Genomic DNA, 13,641 nt, shown 5'->3' on the forward strand with positions numbered 1-13,641 from the left:
GCGAATGTATTGTGACCAGCGATGTATAGCAGCATCTGATGGCCTGGTCGGTCACGGGAGAAAATAAACAGCTTCAGACAATGCAGAAAGTTTAGTAAAACCTTTACATTTCAGGTACAAAGGCCCATCTTCAGAATAAAAGAACAATCTGAATTTTTCTTAGACAACTCTTTTCTTCTGAAGATGGCTTTGGCACCTGAAATATAAAGATTTTATTAAACCTACTGCATTGCCAGAACTTTCTTTTTCTCTCTTTTTACATTCTTCGATATTACAATGTTTCAAGCGAAGTATAACGCTTTTATGCACATACACACTCACGCACACACACACACACACACACACGCACACACACACACACACACACACACACACACACACACACACACACACACACACACACACATATATATATATATATATTCTACTAATAATGATGTTAAAAATGGTTTAGCTCAGTAATATGTGTTTCTAGGAATGTTGTTGGTTTTATTTTCATTTTAGTTCATGGTTCTTGCTTTGAAGACGCCCTAATTTTAAACAAATTTTTACAGATCAATTTTTAAACACTGCTCCCTCGTCCTCGGAAGCATATAAACAGGGTTCAAATTTTTATTTTGCACACACGAAAATTGTTAGCAGGTGCACTTGCCCCCTGTGCACCTCATGTTCCCAGTCTCTTATAAACAACAAAATTTAGAACAAGTAAACCACAAACCACAAATTCATGATACTTTATAGATTGCAATGAAGGTAAGAGCAACGCAGGAGGAGTTTACAACAGCTTCTTTGGATTGATGTTTGATGTTAACTTGAGAATTATTTTCTCTTTCATTGAAATGAATGAATAGAGAGAGAGAGAGAGAGAAAGAAAGAAAGAAAGAAAGAAAGAAAGAGTGAGAGAGAGAAGGAGGAGATGGTAAAGTGGTCAACATTCATGTGTTGAGTTCAAATCCACTGTTGAGACATGTGTTTCTATGTACATAACTTTATTTTATATTGTCACAACTCGGCTCTAAGGAATTAGTACCAAAACAATTTAGTTCAGTCTCAGACCAGAATAACAGTTGACTCTATCTATTTTACTATTGTCATTGAAATTTGGTTCTGATAATGTCACTATAAATCATCCCTGAAATGTGTTACAGCTAAGCTCACATTAAATTCGTTTTATATAATGCCTTTATTTACAGGGAGACAACGTTATTGGATAGTATGTGTGTGTTTTAAAGGAATTTTCAAAATATTTGTTCATTCTTAGATTACTTCTTATTTGAAGATCTAATTTTAATGAATTCTTTAAATTTCTTCTTTTATTATCAGGGATTTGGTGGAGCAGCAGACGTTATGGCAAGTGTTTACCGAAAATTATTTGGATATGTAAAGGAAGAGCATACACAGTTAGATAGACGGTTTGTTCTTTATTTTGATCGAATAATAATTTTGTCATTGTGCTGAAGTGGGAGTAATTTTGTTTTTCACTTAGGTGACCTAATTAGCAGGTGACCTAGTTAGCTCAGAGGAAATCTTCTCGAAATTAAATTGTGGTAAAAATGTCAGAGGTTTTACCTCTGTTACTAATCAAATGTTGTGTGCAAAATAGAAGACTGTCGTGGTTCAGTCATGTGATGCATATTGGTGAGGACAATTCCATAAAGAAGGAACTTGTAGAAGATCGTTGTGGAAGAATCCTGAACACTCCCACTTGACTGTATTGATTACTTTGTTAGGGCGATGTGTCTAGGTTTAATATCGTACCCACGTTCAAGTGGCACGGGTTCCCTGTAAACATAATAATCCTGCAATAGTTTATTTTAGATAACCGCACGTTAGATATTTATTTGAGTAATACTTTTTTACACCCCGACGTGTAAACGCATGTCATAACATTTTTGGCGACGAGATTATTTCGAAGCTCATGCTGGGCAGATTGTTGCTAGAACACGGGAAGTTCACCAGCTGCTCTAATTCAAACAGAGCAACAAGAACAATGACAGTTGTTGTTGATACAAAAACAGCAACAAAACTAGCAACTGTAGAAGCAGCAGCAGCAGCATCAACGGTTGTTGGGGTTTCAGAAGCAATAGCAAATCTTAGTACAGCTAATACAGAATAAAATAGAAAATACATTCAGTTCATTCACTCCTGACATGGTCGCAAACTCCATAGGAGAACTCGCATATGACCTAAATGAGGGCAGTAACTTTCCTGCTTACGTTTGAAGGTATAAAGAAATTCTTAGTGAAGAAGGCTTCGACTGACAAGATGAAAAATCTCGACTCTCATTGAGAAAGTTAGGGCTAGCCGAGATGAGAAATATTGCTGTTACATATTATCAAAGAGACTGGGTGAAGTCTGTTTTGAAGAAACTGTGGATACTGTATCCAAAATTCTCAATGAAAAATTCTTTATTTGATATGCGCTGGTACTGCATAAATGATACAAAAAAGAGGACGATGATTTTATTACATATGCTGAAATTGTTATTAGGGAATGCGAAAGATTTAAAATCAATGAATTACCAAAATTCTTAATTTTCATGCACGGTTTAATGGCAAAGGAAGATGCAGAAATTTGTAACTGAATTCTGACTAAATTTGAGCAGAATCAGAAGCTAACACTACAAAGAATAGCTGGGGAATGCTGGAGAATAATAAACTTAAGACATGATAGGAAACAAATTGAAGTGATTAACTGCTCTTATATACAGTAATGAAAAGCAGAAAACTAATCCTTATAAAAATCTAAAATGCTTCAAGTATGGTAAGATAGGTCATACAAAATCACACTGGACTCCCCTCCACCAAAAAATAAACTAGAAAAGAGTTCAATAGAAAAATAATGTCACCACTTTTACGGCGACATGAAATACAAAGGAAATTTATGGATGTAAAAATTAATAAGAAATGTAAAATAAAAACTAGATACAGGTAATGACTTTACTTTAATTATTGAAAACACATGGAAAAGAATCGGGAAATCTATGCTACAAAAATCCTCGAAGATTGCACGTGGTGTCTCAGGAATTAAATTAATTTCTAAAGACAAAATTATCTGTAACGTTACATTTCGCAGTAAGATTTTAAAGGCGAAATCTTATGTATAAAAAAATACAAGCAACCTTTCTGGGATTGGCTGGATGGAACTGTTTGACTTATGGGATTCATAAACAAGATTTGTAAAAATGTAATGGAGTCATACGCCAGTTCAAATACAGAGGTAGAAAGTTTTTAAAAAGAAGTGAATAAAGTAGTTCCCTGATGGTTTTTTGGACAAATAGGATCAGTGCAATAAATTCAAAGCCAACTTTTAGGTAAAAGAAAATTCATTATTGGTTTTCAAACACACAAGTAATTTACCATTTGAAACAATGGAACAGATAAATAAAGAATTAGACAGACTGTAAAAAATGAAAGTAATTGGAAAGATTGATTACTCAGGCTGGGCGAGTTCAATAGTATATACGTTAGAAAAAAAGTACAATAAAATACGTGCTTGTGCAATTTTCTTGACAGGAGTAAGAGAATATTTAAGACAGTATTAGTGCCCATTACCTATCCCAGAGGAAATCTTCTCGAAACTGAATTGTGGTAAATTTTTCTCGAAATTAGATCTTTCTGATGCAAATTCAAGTGGAAGATGAATGTTCCAAGCTACTAACAATTAATACCCATAAATGTCTGTAGAAATTTACTCGGCTTCTGTTTGGCATAAAAGTGGCTCTAGCTATAATCCATCGAGTGATGGCTGTGATGCTAGCAGAGCGTGACTTCATAATGGCCTATGTGGATGATATATTAATTAAAAGTGAATCCCGAGATCAGCATGTCACACATGTAAAATGTGTTTTTGAAAAAGTAAGAGATTATGTTTTCAAACTGAGCGAGGAGAAATGCGAATATTAAATATTTAGGACAAAACATTGATAAAAATTGTGGTTGACCAGATCCACCGAAGGCAGATGCGATTAAAAATATATTTCACTCCAATAAGTATGTCTACCTTACAATCCTATTATATATACCTGATAATCTATTATGAAATTTATATACCAAATATGCACAAGGTAACAGCTTTACTAAATAATCTACTAAAAAAGATGTGGAAATGGTCTGAAAATTGTCAGAAGGTTTTCGTCGAAATTAAAAGATATTATCATCAGATTTGTCTTTAACACATTTCGATCCTGCAGTGGAGATTACAGTACCTTTAGACGTCAGTGGGTACAGTATCGGAGCAGTAATACTACATAAATATGAAGATGTTACCATCATGAAGACTGTGGCTCATGCCTCACGTTCACTGTTACAGCAGAAATGAATTTCAGCCAAATCGAAAAAGAGGCTCCCGCCATTATGTTTACAGTGTAAATATTTCATAGATTTTTAGACCTTATAAATTTTTCACTACAGACATATCATCGTCTGTAATTATCTATATATGGGTCATAGAAAGGAATTCCTACCCATACTGTGAACAGATTGCAATGCTGGGGTATCATATTACTAAATTGTGATTTTTAAGGCGGAGTTCATACAATCTAAACATTTAGGACACACTGATTGTCAATATTGATACCAAAAAATACTGAGCCGTTTGAAGACGCCGTGATTGCTGCGTTGGGAGCGAGAAAAGAAGTTTAAAAATATTCTATGTCATGTCACATGTGAATTATCAGTTACATTACAAGACAAAATTAAAATCGGAAAACAATGAATTTATTTAGAAAATGAAAGGAATAGTGAAGGCTGAAAAAATGAAGTAAAAATATGTGTCTTGCAGAACGCAACACAAATTCGAACCTTTTCTCAATTTGTGACAATGTGTTAATGTACACAAGGATTTGTAGCGCCAGCTACACTACAGAAAGGAATACTAAAGAAATTTTACATTGGCCACCCAGGGATTTTTGAGAATAAAATCATTCATCAGAACTTATGTGTATTGGCCAACGATGGACCATGACATTGAAGAACTAGTGAGAACATGCAGAGGTTGTGCCCTAGCAGCAAAATCATCAACCACAAAATGGCAACAGATAACCCATTCTCTTGAATGCATGTTGATTAAGCAGGGCCACTTAACAGTTCATATTACCTTTTTGTGGTAGACAGTTCTTCTGAGCGGCTTGAAATGCATAAATGTAAAAAGCCGACATCCCCGGTTACAGTAAACTTTTTACACAAATCATTCACCGGATATGGTATTCAGGATACCAATGTGTCTGATAATGGAACTCATTTTACTTCAGACAAGTTCAAAAAATCTTGTAAAATGTTCGTTATCTAACTTGTGACTACGCTGACGTATCAACTAATGTCAAATGGACAATCGTTTTATCGATGCTTTTAAGAGTGTTTTAAAAAGGCGAACAATGAAGTAATGGATGACCTAACACTTCAACAATTTCTATGAATGTACCGAGTAACACCTAATCCAAAACCCCGTCTGGAATGTTACCTGCAGAATTAATGTTCCCTAGAAAGTTTAGATTCGTCTTTGACAAGTTGTTACCGAGTAACATAGCAAACAATAAATATAATTCAAAATATCTCAAGATAGCTGATATAGTTTTCTTTAAAATATATAGAAAGGGTAAAGAAATGTGACAGGGCAGTGTGATTACTAAAGAGATTGGAAAAGTGTTATCTTTGGTAAAAGGTAAAAATTTTGAATATAAAAGACAAACCTGCTTAGAAAACGATTTACAGAAGAAACGGCCACGAGAGATGAAATTCCCAAGGAAGTACTTTATGATATGTTTGAGGTACCAACACTTAAATAGATTGAAACCACATGTCCAAGTGCCAGAAAAAGGAAAAGAACCGAACCACTGGAATTAGACCCTAAACGTAAAAGATATTAAACTCCGTATGAGTTTAATTCTTAAAAAAGGAAGATATGGCAGAATCGTGAACACCCCCTCCCACGTGACTGAAAGTGGACTAAAGGATTTCAATGAGTAAGAACTGTGAGAACTGTCAAGGCAGTTGACAGTGTTGGTCGACTGTATTGGTTACTCTGTTAGTGCGACGTGTGTAGGTTTAATATCGTTCCTACATTCGAGTAATATGGAGCGCATTCCCGGTGAACATAATAATTCTGCGATAGGTTATTCTACACAACCACATTCCAAATATTTATTTGGGTAATGTTATTTTACAACCAGCGTGTACATGCACGTCATAACAAAGAAGGAGACTCAGAAAGACAAGGGGTGATGCTTTGGGGGGCCAGTCTCAAGTTGCTGATCCTTGGAGATGTCAAAGGACCAAGATATTTAGCACCTTGCTGTGCTTGAGAAAGCCTGCCCACCACAGCAGAACTAATAACCCACTCCTTTGGCACATGCTTGTTCGTGAAAAGCTCTATCTCACCACAATTCCCACTGTCTCAGGAAACTTTTGCCTCACATTTCATGTCCTACGCTCATCACTTGTTTATCCCTAATATTATTCCTCTACTATAATAGGCAATTATTATGTACCTCAACTTTCGTCATTTCTCCATTCCAGTACTTCCCAGAAACACTTCCTTTCCTCATTATCTTCCTCCAGCCATGCTCTCTCTCTCTCTCTCTCCTCCCTACTCAACACAAATAGAACCATTTCTATGTCTCATTATCTTACTTCATTCATTCCTTAACTCCTCTCTGCTAGAATCCATCCTTAGAACTATTTTCTTACCTCATTAACTCTCTCCAGGCATACTCTATCTCCCTTCTGCTAGACTCTATCTTTAAAACAACTTACTTTCTTCATTATATTTCTCCAGCCATACTCTCGCTTCCCTCTGCTAGACTTCAAATTCATAACCACTTCTATTTCTTTATATATTCCTCACTTCTTTGTCAGACTCTTGTCTTAGAACCACTTGTTTTTCCTCTCTATATTCTTCCTCTATATTTTTCCTCTCTATATACTTTCTCTCTGTGCTCTGTTAAACTCCATACATAGAACCACTTCCTTTTCTCATTATCTTGATTAAGCCAGGCTCTCCTCCCCTCTGCTAGACTCTTTCATTAGAACCACATCCATTTGTCTCTATCTTACTCCAGCCATTCTCACTCTCACATCTGCTGAACTCCCCATTTCTTATGACTTCTAGGTTATCTATTTGCAAGATCCAAGAATTCATTAGCAATAATCTCTGAATTGTAGTTTATTCATGTCTTTTCCTCACCAATCTCAGATGTCCTGTAAAGATTATGGATGGTACCCTTCCTCCTTTAATTAAGCTCTGTTCCATCAAGGGTGAGGTCCCTCAGCAAACATCATTTGTTATCTATTTTACTATTAGTGTAGCCTGGATGACATTATTTATCATTAGGGCACCAAGGTAAGAAGTCTATCTTGTTTGTGACATCAGTGTAGACCTTATATTATTCTTTATATGCAACTTTCTCTCATCACTATAAAAAGTTGAAATAATTTGTCTTTCTAGAGCACTCCTACTGAAATATGACATCGATATGGAAATTATTCGAAGACATAAAAAGTATTTGAATAGAACGAAGAGAATTGAGCCGTTAAAATATGCGATTGATTCCCTGAAACACCAAAACTTGCTATCTGTTTACAATATACACTCAAGTGAAGACTTTGATGTGGTAATCAAGAAGGCTGTGTTCAAAGGTAATAAAAAATATCTAAAAAGTTTCTGGAATGTCAGTGTTTTACATGTTGTCATTAGCATTGTACTTTGTCAGTGGTAAACACATTTAACTTAAAAATTCCCCTTCTCTACATTACTGTAAATAGATATTAAAAACAGTATGCTTGTATAATTGCTGAACCGATGAATATTTCTCAGATTTGAGGAACCAAATTTGATCTTATCCATAGAAATAATTACTTGAAAATTGTTCTTGTCTAGAACATGATATATAAACTAAAGATAAGAAGGGGTCTAGAGCACGGACAACAGAAGCTTATGGAAAGATAAACATTACTGCTCTTTCACATCAAACTTACTGATTTCATAAAAATATTGCACTTTTCTACCTCAAATTGGTTCTCATAATGTGTAATATTATTCAATAAAACTATTTTGCATCATCCTCATCATCATTGTTTAACATCTGCTTTCCATGCTGGCATGGGTTGGACAGTTTGACAGAGGACTGGTGAGCCAGGAGGCTGCACCAGGCTCCAATCTGATCTGGTAAGGTTTCTACAGCTCGATGCCCTTAACACCAACAGTTCTGAGAGTGTAGTGGGTGTTTTTTTTACATGCCACCGGCATAGGGGCCAGTCAGGCATCATTGGCATCAACCATTTTCGAATGGTGCTTTTCACATGCCACTGGCATGGTAGCCAGTCAGATAGCACTGGCATCGACCACACTTGTATGATGCTTTTTACGTGTCTCCAACACTGGAGCCAGTCCAACAACACTGGCATCAACCACACTCTAATGGTGCTTTTTACATGCCACTGGCATGGAAGCCAGTCAGGCAGTACTGGTATTAACCATGGCAACAAGTGTTTATTAGAGGCAGTCTATTAAATAAATTTTATTTTCCCTTTAGTATAGTGATGACTTTTATCAATTGCCTTTATTTATATTCCGAACATTAAAACAGTAATCCTATCTTACATTATCTATATTATAAACAAGTTTTATTGTCATTGTTCAGTCAGTATGACACTTATATAGATTGTTATGAAATATTTTTGATATTTGTCAATGAATATTATGAATATTATGTTCTTCAAGAACATGATAATTACTTTTTACCTGAAATAAGAAAAAAAACTCAGCAGCATTAATAATAACCCAAATGAAATATTTGGAGTTAAACTAGCATCAGTTACCCTTCTTTATTTAATATTGAAGATTAACCTGCAGTATTTTAATTACTGTTATTCGTTATTTTACTTTTAAATATCCCACAAAGTGACCTTTATTAATGTTTGGGAATCTGAACACAACATCATCTTCCATCCCAATCTGGGTGGCACTATCCATAAGTGATTTACACCTTGCTCTTTTTTCTCTTCTCCTCTCCAAATAATAATAAACTATAATTTAGATATTCTTATTGATTGTTAATTACTTTGACTTTTTCTTTGATAACCATTAATTTCACACATTTATTATTACACTCAGTCATAAGAAGGCTTAACTCCTGCCTGTGAATTGTGTACATACATTTATTATGCTGCATAAATGGTTATTTTAATTTCATGCAGTGAATATATATTTAACCCAGTAGTTATTTGAAATATCAGTGAATGTGTTTTTTACTGTTTCCTATATGTTGGAGAGGACAGATTTTGTCTCAGTATGCAGCACAGCAAGTACACATAATTGACAAGCCACCACAAGACTGTGTGCATCTGGCATTCTCTTGAGTTACTGCCAGGAGGAGTTTTGGTCTCTTTCCTATATGTGTTTTAAATAAAGCATATCTATGGAGATTTTCTCTCAGCTAAAAACAGCAGCATCATGACTATAAACTGTGTATATATATTCAATATTATACATAAGTAGATAATATCGGGTTGTAACAAAGTTCTGTCTGTTTTTTAAGGTTCAGTAAAAGAATTTTAAAAAACTATTGTATTTATTTAATCAATAATATAGTTACTACTCTCATCTGTGACCACTTTCCATCTGTTTTTTAATGCCACGTTCATAAAATCCTTAGTTTTAGAAGGGAAAAAGGAAATTACAGCTTCTACTTTTCAATTAAGTCTTAATCCACTGAAATGATTTTGTTAACTTTTAAAGAGATGATAATCTGTTGGTGCGAGATCAGAAGAATAAAGTGAGTGATGCATAATTTCCCAGGTCTATTTTTCTCAAACTTCTTTGGCCATTTTTGCAGTGTTAAGATTATTATGATGAAGGATGATTTCATTTTTGTTTATTAATGATGGGTTATTTTTATGCATGGCTGCTTTCAAACATGCTAGCTTTTGGCAGTATAGATTGGTTGTTATTGTTTGGTTATCCTGTAGCTGCTTGGAATGAATTATTCCATGCATATCCTACCATAATTTCAGAAGAATCTTCCTTAGATGCCAACCACTTCTGGACTGCTGAGTTGGATCTTCACCACAAATGAGCCACTGATGTTTTCACTAAACATTATGGCAAATTATCTATTTCTCATCTCAGTTAAGTCTCTATCCAAAAAAGGTATTTGTGCATCAAAATGATGCACAACAATCAACATGTCATTTGCAATTGTCTGCAGAGAGCTCATGCAAAACCCATTTTACAACTTTTGACACTTTATATAAACTCAGAACACTATCTGGCAGAAATACTAAGGGTTTCACCTAGCACACTAACTATTCTGCCAACTCACTGTTTTGTGAAATAATTTGAATAATAAAAAAAATTGGCTATAGGTGTAAGGTCCGACATTTTGGCGAGGGGGCCAGTTGATTAGATCGACCCCAGAACACAACTGGTACCTAAATTCATCGACTCCGAAAGGCAAAGTCGACCTAGGCAGAATTTGAACTCAGAACGTAAAGATAGATTGTCGCCTTGGTCTGAAGGAATATTATAAGATGTCATATTAGCCATATTGATGATATTAAATATTTTGATTTAGTTAAAGGACATTTTAATATCAAATGAATTATTTTTTGTGAAATCTATGTTACAGCAAAGAATAAATCGTTTTCATTGGAGTGGAGAGAAATTTATAAACACCTGAATACCCTACTTTCAGACGAGATTTCCTTCCAAGTAAGATAATATATATATTATTATTTATGTTGTGAACCATAAGTAAATATCTCTGTGTGTGTGTGTATGTATATGTGTGTGTGTGTGTGTGTGTGTCTGTATACACACACACACAATCCAATGGAAATAGACAGTTGAGATCCATGAAGGTAGAGTCCAAAAGAGTAAGAAGATCCAGTGGTAATCCGGGTGGAGTGGTGCATATGTGTATGCGTATGCGTGTGCATGTCCGTATATGAACCTATACACATATTCATTAAAATTTAGCAAAAACAACAGAGTGACTCTAGGTCCGACATTTTGTGCATTGACAGGAGCTCTTGATCCTCGAGTCACTGTGTTGCTCCTGCTACATATTAATTAAGTATACACGTACTCATACTTTGAGTTCTGTTTCTTCTGTTTGCATCAATAAATCCCTAGATATATGTTTTTTTATCAACTGTCTATCCACGACCTGTTTACAAAGTGTCTTACGAAGTCCACTACATCGTCTATGTTTGACTATTGTACCGATCCCTGTGCTTCTATATATTATCAGTTGCTACCTCAAGGATAACATGGAACAGTCCGATTTAAGGTATTCTACAAAAAATGTCCTTATACCTTCTAATTAGGTCTACACGAAAATGTTACTAGAGAAAAGGATAGGCTTTATAAGGCATAGGAGACGGAAGGCATTTTACTATGATCAAAGTGCACCACGTTCAGAGGCTAATACATACAATATCAAAGACACCAGCTAGAATCAAGGAACTTGATTCCTTCAAGAAGACCTACTGGGCATAATGCACAGGCTGAAATTCCATAAGGCCTCTTCCCATTTCAAAGCAAATTCTGTGAAGATATACAAAATATAAAACACTCTAACGGGTCCTTAATCTTCTCGGATTAGACTAAGAGCTTATACATGATAGATACATACACTTACATTAGGCTTTTAAATGATTCAATCATACAAAAATACAGACGCTCTTCCACACACTTACAATAGCATTAACTGTGAGGTTAAACAAATAGCAGTTAACCTAGGCATAGCAGACAGAGTAGAAATCTTATCCAAGAGAAATGCTTTTATAACTCTGAAAAATCACAAGCCAAATTGTGCCTCCAACCCCAAATGCCACCTAATCAACCTGGCCAAGTCTGAGATTGGCATGGCAAGTAAGTATATACCAAGAAGATTAACAATGACATAAGAAGATACATGAGCCTCCCTCTATGGCATAGCACCAATGAGGTAACCTCATGGTTTATTGCCAACTGCGACAGAGACAGGGCTAGATTTACACAGTTCGACATTGTCGACTTTTATCCATCTATTTCTAAAGAGTTATTAATGAAGGCACTTACCTTTGCCAAGAGCTTCACAGATATTACTAATAATAATACTAGAGTTATCATGCATGCCAGGAGGACGGTACTGTTCAGCAAAGATTCTACATGGGTTAAGTAACCTGACCCTGAGGGCTCATTTGATGTAGCTATGGGAACATATGATAGCGCCAATGTCTATGATCTTATCGGATTGTACATCCTGGACATCTTAGAGAAGAGGTTTCCTTCAGTCCTCTTTGGTCTCGACAGAGATATCCTAGTCATCTCTAGGGGAGCCAACGGCCACACATTAGACTTAGAAAAGATCTAATTAGCACCTTAGGCTCAATGGATTTCAAGATCACCATTGAGACTGATCTCATCACAGAAGATTTCTTAGATGTTATTAGATCTGGTACATACAGGACCTAGCACAAGCCAAACAAGAGACTGTCTTATATTAGCACAGACTCGAACCACCCCCTATAGTTCACAAGAACCTAGTGAAAAGTGTAAACAAGAGGATCTCAAATCTATTCTCGAACCAAGCAATCTTCGAAGCCACTGCCTCCTTCTACAGTAAGGCACTGGCATCGAATGGGTGCCTGTTCCTAGCACCTGAGAAAGAAATCCCCGCAGAAATGTCATTTAGTTTGCTCCACCATTATCACTCAATGTCAAGATTTGTATGTGAAAGATTTTCCTTAGATTGATAAGCAAACATTTCACACACACATAGATACAGGTATATATTTAACAGATACAACCTAAGACTCTCCTTTAGTTGTGCACATAATGTAAAAAAAACATTTTAACAAGTACCCACAATACAAGGGATGAGGCAGGTTGCTCTTGCAGGACATATAATAACTGTCCAGGAGGAGGCCGATGTGAGACTGAAGTGGTCATCTGTGAGGCTACGGTGATACCTAGGCCCGATATCCGCAATAACAGTTATGTACCAGCAAAAAGCAATATTATTAGCTGATCAGCTAGTTCTCATGACAATACAATTGCCAAGCCCAGAGATAATAACCAGTCCGAGACCAGCTTTACAGAGAATGTCACTGAAGACCTCGGTACCGCCGCCATGGATAATGAACAAACCATAGAAAGAGTGACCAGGCCTGCAATGTATGTTACCACCAGTACCAACGCTGTACCTAGAAATAATGACCTATCCAGGACAAGGGACTTGGAGGAGGTATCCACCATTCCCAGTCCCACCACCTCAGAAGATGACCAAATATTTATCTTCGACACCAATAGGATGACCAGCCCCGCACTATATGTCATAGGGGTGCGAATAGGCCTATATCTTATGTGTGTAAATATATTGGTTCTGCAAGTTCTGCGTTCAAGCGACGTTTTCTTAACCACCAGTCATCCTTCAGAGTCCCAGAAAGATGGTTTGCCAAGTCTTTGGTCCGCTATGTATGTCATCTCAAGGATCAAGGGACCCCGTGTGATATCAGATAGAAATTAATTGATTAATTAAGCCTGTATATTAATGGAAGTGGCCGTTACAAGATCTGCATTGCGGAGAGAGCCAAAATTCTGAAGGACTATAAAAAATCTGTTGCATTCAAGAGCCGCAAGGAAGTGTTTTCTAAATGT

The 13,641-nt window shown here is 36.0% G+C and overlaps 1 protein-coding gene across 1 annotated transcript; it reads left to right on the top strand.

Annotated features, from left to right (window-relative positions):
- The first annotated feature begins 747 nt into the window (after window positions 1–747).
- Window positions 748–10,716, top strand: LOC115230347. Its single transcript, XM_029800551.1, has 4 exons — window positions 748–753; window positions 1,324–1,412; window positions 7,444–7,634; window positions 10,625–10,716. Exons 1-4 carry the CDS (start codon window positions 748–750, stop codon window positions 10,714–10,716), a joined length of 378 nt encoding a protein of 125 aa, XP_029656411.1.
- Window positions 10,717–13,641: the final 2,925 nt, after the last annotated feature.

The sequence above is a fragment of the Octopus sinensis genome, unplaced genomic scaffold (assembly GCF_006345805.1).
Source record: "Octopus sinensis unplaced genomic scaffold, ASM634580v1 Contig15399, whole genome shotgun sequence".
Taxonomy (NCBI): domain Eukaryota; kingdom Metazoa; phylum Mollusca; class Cephalopoda; order Octopoda; family Octopodidae; genus Octopus; species Octopus sinensis.

Coding starts and splice junctions, on each gene's coding strand:
- LOC115230347 (XM_029800551.1), top strand. Junction 1,413..7,443: donor CATACACAGTTAGATAGACG/GTTTGTTCTTTA, acceptor TTGTCTTTCTAG/AGCACTCCTACTGAAATATG. Junction 7,635..10,624: donor CAAGAAGGCTGTGTTCAAAG/GTAATAAAAAAT, acceptor TCTATGTTACAG/CAAAGAATAAATCGTTTTCA.